The sequence below is a fragment of the Pollicipes pollicipes genome, unplaced genomic scaffold (genome assembly GCF_011947565.3).
Source record: "Pollicipes pollicipes isolate AB1234 unplaced genomic scaffold, Ppol_2.1 Scaffold_3447;HRSCAF=4054_pilon_pilon_pilon, whole genome shotgun sequence".
Lineage (NCBI taxonomy): Eukaryota > Metazoa > Arthropoda > Thecostraca > Pollicipedomorpha > Pollicipedidae > Pollicipes > Pollicipes pollicipes.
In genome coordinates, this window is record NW_023596297.1 from 41,391,193 (window position 1) to 41,398,473 (window position 7,281).

At 49.5% G+C, this 7,281-nt stretch overlaps 1 protein-coding gene across 1 annotated transcript in view; it reads right to left on the minus strand.

Annotated features, from left to right (window-relative positions):
• Nucleotides 1–3,732: 3,732 nt before the first annotated feature.
• The window catches only part of LOC119092132 (excitatory amino acid transporter 1), a gene marked incomplete at its 3' end in the record, with an annotated part of 5,277 nt that continues 1,728 nt past the window's right edge, over nucleotides 3,733–7,281 (minus strand). The window contains 1 exon segment of the mRNA XM_037215109.1: nucleotides 3,733–4,190. Coding sequence (XP_037071004.1) covers nucleotides 3,733–4,172 — 440 coding nt within the window.

A 7,281-nucleotide genomic window follows, 5' to 3' on the forward strand; every position in this document is an offset into this window, starting at 1 on the left:
AGCATAAACAAGGCTCCACAGAGCCTGGACACCTATAGCTGAATTCTGCCTCACCTACATCTGAATCATGCCTAAGTATGCACAGAGCAAGGGCACCAGGCATCTTCAAGCCCGAGAGCCCCGGCGACTCCAGCTGCTTGCATGCATCAAGCTTGGTTTGTTTACAAAATGCATAACAATCTTTAGCCGTGTGCCAAATGCAAAATTTTCATCTATCCCCTTTTTTGTCCCACCACGCAAGCACCTTGCACCACCAAAGCGAAGCCTGGTACAAACTCCAGCAAAGCCTGGTAGAGAATTTCACTCCACGTATTTCTTTTACCCGAAGAAACTTGACCACTAAGTTGCACCACTCCCGAAATGCAGGAGTGAAAAATTCAAGAAATGTCTTCTATATGAAAGTAAAGACCTTTTTCAAAATCAACGTTTAAGCACTCATTTTCACAAAATTTGAGTAAAATGAGCTGATTTCAAAATGTTTTAAAAAACTATTAGTCTTTATATTTATTAAGTCACCTTTGTTTTTCTTGTTATGATATGAGCGTCATAAAACTGCATTTTCCTTCCTTTCTAATTGCCTTTAAACGCACCATCTATGGCTCAAAATGCCGACCATTTTTTTCGCAGAATGTTTTGCGACTGCAAGCCTGCACCTATTTCATACATAAATGGGATTAATTCGCCAGCCGCCCAAGCATGTTTAATATACACCCAATTTAATATACACCCAAGAGTGAATAATTCATGGGGAATAAAGGGAACAATTTGGAGCACGGAACTTATTCTTAACATAATTTTTCCCCCGTTAAACCCTCATTTAGCCGTTTTTGGTTCATGGCGCGGCTCAATAATGATAAATCTAAGCCATTCTAGGTGCACTGACTCATCACGGTACATTGTCCTAGCGTACATGGCTTTGGGACAGACCTGGCGCAGCTAATACAGAAGTGTTTGATAGGAAAATTAATCATGCAGGCCTTCTCTAACTTATTTCGCATTTTAATCGTGTAGGTTGGTAAGCATGATTAATATCTATATTTTGTGGGTGTGTTGGATGACCCTGTCTGTCAGCAAATCACGCGAAAGATGCTGACTTTTTGTGCGGAGAACGGAACGAAGCATTCCTTAAAAAGTCAGTACAACTTTCCTGTGGAGCAACCAATGCCTAACCTTGCCTGCTTTCAACACATGATTTACAACCAGATTTAGTCATTTTCTGTTTTAGTCTATCAAGTTCTGTTCATAAGACAAATAATGATTCCGCAAAACATGCAATTTAACTTTTTTGTTCCATGCTCTTTATGTTTTGCCTCAGATGTGTTGAAGTGGTCCCTCATGCCTGCTTTAGTCGGATGTTGCCCATAGCTGCCATGGTTTGCTGACTGGCAAACGACTGTACTGCAGATATGCGCTATATTTTTTATCACCGGAATACCCTAAGCTGCATAGCAATTACAACATGAGATGGATATTACTTTTTATCAAATGGACCATCCCATTTAAACTGCGAAGCAATCATCTCATCCTTTGTGTTATGAAGTGTGAATAGCAAAATATACATGAATGCCTTTGCTGCAGCTGAAAAGGCAAGCAGCAAAACTAGTTTTGTGGCCATCTAAAAGCTATCTTACGTTTAGAGCAGATTGTTTTGTGGGGCATACCTCCTATTACTCCTGCTGGAGGCTAACCATAACAACGAGAATAAGTTGTTCAGAGTGATTTGCGGGGCTTTGATTTGTGTATTGTCAACCTGTGTGTATATAATAGGTTAGACAGGGCGAGATGATGTGAGGTTTCCTTAGGTGAGGCTTAGGTTACTTTCATGAAAATAAGCATTGGCATTTTGCAAGAAAGTGATATGATATATGTATTTCCTGAATTCGTCTTAACAGAATTTAGAAGTGTGCCTATTGTGTTTGATTGGGTGATTGGTTGATATGTAAGAGTCCTATACTTTTTTGTTTGAATGCTTTATGCTTGTTGAATTTTTTGCTGTTGTTTTTGCTGTTCAATTACTTTGCTTTGTTTTGTGTTGAAAAATCCTGCGGAAGGGAAGCGCGAAATGCAGCATCAAAACATTGATGTTTCACAGTTTTTCATGCTGATCACACTGTTATGAAATTGCTATTTTTGAATATATGCTGCTTCACTCTAATGACCTAAGACGTTAAAAAACAGGAACAGTTTTGTCATGTTTATGATATTATTTTCATGCCGATTTGAAACGTACACTATTTTTTGCTGGAGAATATCTTGCTGACTCATAAGTTCTCACTTTTGTGAATTGAATTTTTCACTCCTGCACGGTCTTTTTGCGATGGAATTTTTCACTCCCACCCTAGTTCAAAAGTTATTCCATGCTCAGTATCCCAGGCATCCACAGCCCCTGGCTCAGTTGCGGATGCCCCCTTGACCTGAATTTTGATACGACAAGTGTTGACCTACAAAACCTTCAGTTTGGGTAAAAGGGGCTCCCGGAATTTGAAAGGGTCAAAACAAACACTTGCTCCCTGCGGGCGGCAACTACCCCTCTGTCCCCGCGCTGCGTCGCTCTTGCACCCATGTCACCCCACTCACGCTCTGTAATTTCGTCATGCGCGAGCCAGGGGCGAGTATTTAGCGTATCGTTCTTACAGACTTGTGAAACGTTTAGTACTGGATAGGCCCCAGCGGACCGAGGCAGCGCGGACCGCGGGGAGCGCCGCTGTCCGATCGCCGAGAGTGCCGCTGTCCGATCGCGGGGAGTGCCGCTGTCCGATCGCCGAGAGTGCCGCTGTCCGATCGCGGGGAGTGCCGCTGTCCGATCGCCGAGAGTGCCGCTGTCCGATCGCCGAGAGTGCCGCTGTCCGATCGCGGGGAGTGCCGCTGTCCGATCGCGGGGAGTGCCGCTGTCCAATTGCGAGGGGCGCCGCTGTCCGATCGCGGAGAGTGCCGCTGTCCAATTGCGAGGGGCGCCGCTGTCCTATTGCGGGGAGTGCCGTTGTCCGATCGCGGGGAGTGCCGCTGTCCAATTGCGAGGGGTGCCGCTGTCCTATTGCGGGGAGTGCCGCTGTCCGATCGCGGGGAGTGCCGCTGTCCGATCGCGGGGAGTGCCGCTGTCCGATTGCGGGGAGCGCCGCTGTCCGAGCGTGTAGCGGGGATCTGGCAGAACGAAATCGACCGAACGCCAGCGTTTCTTGCCAGTATCACTTACGTGTAAACATTTGGACTACGGTGCAACGAGCTCTAGCCCCCCGATCAGTGTTGAGATTTGCGGGGCTCCTCTGACGACCAACACATCCGGGATTACGGGGTATTAATCAGTACTTGGACTTTTACGCCTGTGTGGGTAGTCAAGTGAAAAAGATAGCCAGTGGCGCAAGCTTATCCCGACATCGGATAACGCTGTATTTTAAACCACTGATAATGACGTCACGCAGCAAGACTGTCGCAACCCAAGGTCCAAACACCCATGTAATGGCAAGCAAGGATCATGGCTTCAGCACAGTGAGGTGGTGAGGGGAGGTCTGCATTCCCCAGGTTTCGCGGAATTCAGCAATACTATGCTGGCGTTGGAGGAAAGAAACGCCTTTAAAGACCTCGACGTGCCCCTTTCCAAATTATGTTATCCGTTGTGGAACCACTGGCCGAGACATGCTCCCGCTGGCAATCCGTGTCTGCTTCGTCCCCGGGACAGGACTACCTGACCCAGTCCCGAACCCGCTCCGGAGGCGGCGTGGCGCCGTCACCCACCTGACCAGATCCATCAGCGTGTCGGCGGTGGTGGTGTTACGGCCGAAGTCGACCGTCTGGATGCCTTTGTCGTTGCCCTGGCCCGGGTGGATGGCCACCACCAGGATGATGCCCAGGATGACGGCCATCACCGTGGTCACCATGTAGTAGCCGATGGCGCGCGCGCCGATCCGGCCCGACAGGCTGAGGTCCAGGTTGCCGACGGCTGAGATCAGGCTGGACACAATCAGCGGCAAGATGAGTGCCTTCAGCATGCGCAGAAACAGCTCGCCCAGGAAGCCGACGTACATGGCGTCGCGCTGCGACCACTTCTGCGAGCCGGGAGGCCGCAGCGCCACGCCTAGGATGACGCCGGCGAACACGCCGCCCAGCGTCAGCAGCGTCAGCACGTTCGTCTTCAGGCATCCCTTGACGCCCGCCGCTGTCAGTCGGCCCGACATCCTGGTGCGCGTCGACTCCTGCCGGAGGAACGGCACGCTGGGGTCAGGGAGACGGACAACGGGTGAGGGGAGACGCCGAGGTGAAGGGAGCCGGGCATGGAGACCGGTGAGAGGGACACGCTGGGGTGGGGAGACGGACAACGGATGAGGAGAGGCGCCGAGGTGGGCTGTGTGAAAGCCCGTGCGTACACAGCCGAAGGGGCGTATAAAGTTATCATTCTCTTCCTCACGTATGAACAGTGATGTGGCTGTATGACGTCATACAACGATATCATGGCATCATTTATCGCTGCAGCTTTCGCCAATTATCGGGCAGCTATCATCATAAATAACCGGCCTCCAACCCCGGGCGAATAAAACTTCCTGTCAGCCGATGTCAGTTGGAAAGATATGGCCCGGGAGCATAATTCAAACGATTCGAGAGGCGAGCTATGCATCAGAGTGTATTCAGCCAAATGCCGTTGGTTTGAGTGGCTTCGAGTATTCAGACACCGGCGTCGTTGGCTCCGGCCCTGGCCCTCACGCGGCGCCAGTCATGCCACTCATGCCTTTCAGTCAGCCTCCGGGGTAAGACCATGATCGGACGGAAGTGGCGTGTCTGCGTGTGCACATGGACCGGCGGGCCCTGCGCTGCGTGATTCAGCTGTTCCACGCGCAACTCCTCAGCCGCCACGCAAACCTTGGAGACAGCGATGACTAAATGGTGGGCTGGCATGGACGCATGTGTAAACAATGATTTTTGCGCTTCGTGAGCTGATGGGAATATAATTGGCCACCGTCCGCGTCAGCTTGCGTAATGCACAATGTGAGGGTGAACGCATCTCCTTCCCACTGCAGGAAACGCAATGGCGTAGGACGCATGATTAAAGCGCCCGTGATACATACACACACGTCATACTACGCAGCAATATTTCAAGGACGATCTTGAATCACTGGTTTCTCCCAGTGGGGGTTCGTCAAAGCCTGGCGTCGACTATTTTCTAGAAGACTGTGAGCTGCGTTCGTCATCACTGTTAGAAGGAAGAGCGTGATTGCACAGGGTTTCGGGACGCACTTAATCCTTACGCATGTTTAGATTGTCAAAGTCCCCAATCAGGGCCAAGTAACAGTAACAGCATGATGAGAAAGATGACATCTATATTTTATCCTAGTAACAGGATAAGAATTTGTGGCTTTGCATGGAAAGCAGTTTTTGTTACATCTCTTATTGCAACTTATAGCGAGTCAGCCTGAATCGAAACATAGCCAGTTTCTTTGAAATGGGCGGTTTTGACTTTTGCGCCTCCCAGTGTCACACGGACGTAAATTGGGCAGTTTAACAGCTTCTCCGCCCACCTTAGTGCTACTGTCCGCCCCGCAGGAGCTGACGCTAATTCAATCGCTGGCATCACCGATCCCTGCACCAGCGAACCATGACGTATACAACAAGCGATGGAATCCCGAGCACGTGACCTCTCCACCTACCAAAACTTGAGCATCTGATTTACAGGGGCACGGCACGAACTCCAGCCGATGGTTTCGTCTGATTGCCGTAATTTCCGGCGGTCCCTCGTGCCAGCTTGTCGCGCCATTTAATTGACTTTGTACGTTTGGAGGCCATCCTTCATCGCAGCAGTCAGTTTCCATACATCCCTTTCACGCCAACGGATCCTTCCAAGCCCATCTCAGCGGCAGATTGCTTTTCGAATCGGGCCTTTTCAGAGTGCGGCAACTCACCGCGCTGAATCAACGAATCGCGATGACTGGCGGACGATTGCTCCATTATGGCTGCGCGCTGGAATGTGCCGGCTGCAACCACGGGGTTTCAGTCATCCGGGCGGCGCGGCACTCAGCGCACTTCCGCCCGGCTGAAGTACAGGACGCCCGCAAAAATGATGAACTTTGCTGTCAGGAGAATAAGAATGTCGAAAAAATGTAAAAAAAAATGTACGAAAAAAATGTCGTTGTAGTACACCCTCAGCTGCATGATATGCCGTCGTTGTTTGTGGATAGGAGCGATGGGCTCAGCCGTCACACCGGTTAGCCGGAAAGGGCACGTTATGTAGCACAGCTGACAACAGTCGACCATACACGTGTCTGGAATGTTGTGGCTGAATGGGTGATGATGCTCTTCTCAAAAGTCAAAAATACGCATGGAATATGCATAACGTTGTGGCACCAAACATCCCAGTCCTGAACGTGCAATAGCTGTGGAACGTCTTTCGGAAACTGAAGGCATGGCAATAAAAAACGGCATGATCGCTATGAGTAATGATGAAATGTCCCATACCTTCATACAATAGCGCAGCAATGTTAACAGATACACCCCATGAAAGCTGTGGGTTTGCAAGACATCCATCACGATGCTTTTATGAATTAAAAATGGAAAAGGTGGTATTGACAGAACCCTCCTCCCATGCCAACATTTTTTCGGCGGCCTTCGGCCCTTCTACCTTGGTCCTAGTTCGTATGGTATGTCTCCTTTTCATTGAAATGGTTCGCACAAGGATCTCAGCAGGCGCGATGGTTCAGAAAACACATTGAGCAGGGCGAGATGGCGAGTAATCGACGCCTTGAATCGGGAGCTTCCCACAGGCCAGTGGTCACAGACAGAGCGAGCTGACGAGTAATCGGCGCCTTGAATCGGGAGCTTCCCACAGGCCAGTGGTCACAGACTAAGTGCTTTGTGAATAGTCTCCTTCGAAGCAAGGCCAAAAACGTGCAATTTGATTTCGCAAACGTTGGTGAGGGGGAGGGGCGACTTGTGTCACTTGTCCCTTCCGTACCTGTGTTGGCGCAGCCCTAATCTGCCAACCAAGCAACACAAAACCAAACCGGCCAAATTGACCAACCATTTAACCCACGGCATTCCATAATTTTGGGGGTATCATGAACGTATCGGCTACTGAGGTCGTTTCGAGCTCGAATCCACTAACTGAGGTTTATAATGGTGGTGAGTTTAGAAGGCGAATATATGTATAAGTGAGTATATGGAGTATATAGAGTAGTATATAGTATATATATGTATATAGAGAGAGAGCGAGAGAGGAGAGAGAGAGAGCGAGAGAGATGAGATAGACTAGAATAGAAGGAAGATAGAGAGAGAGAGAGATAGAAGAGAGAGAGGAGA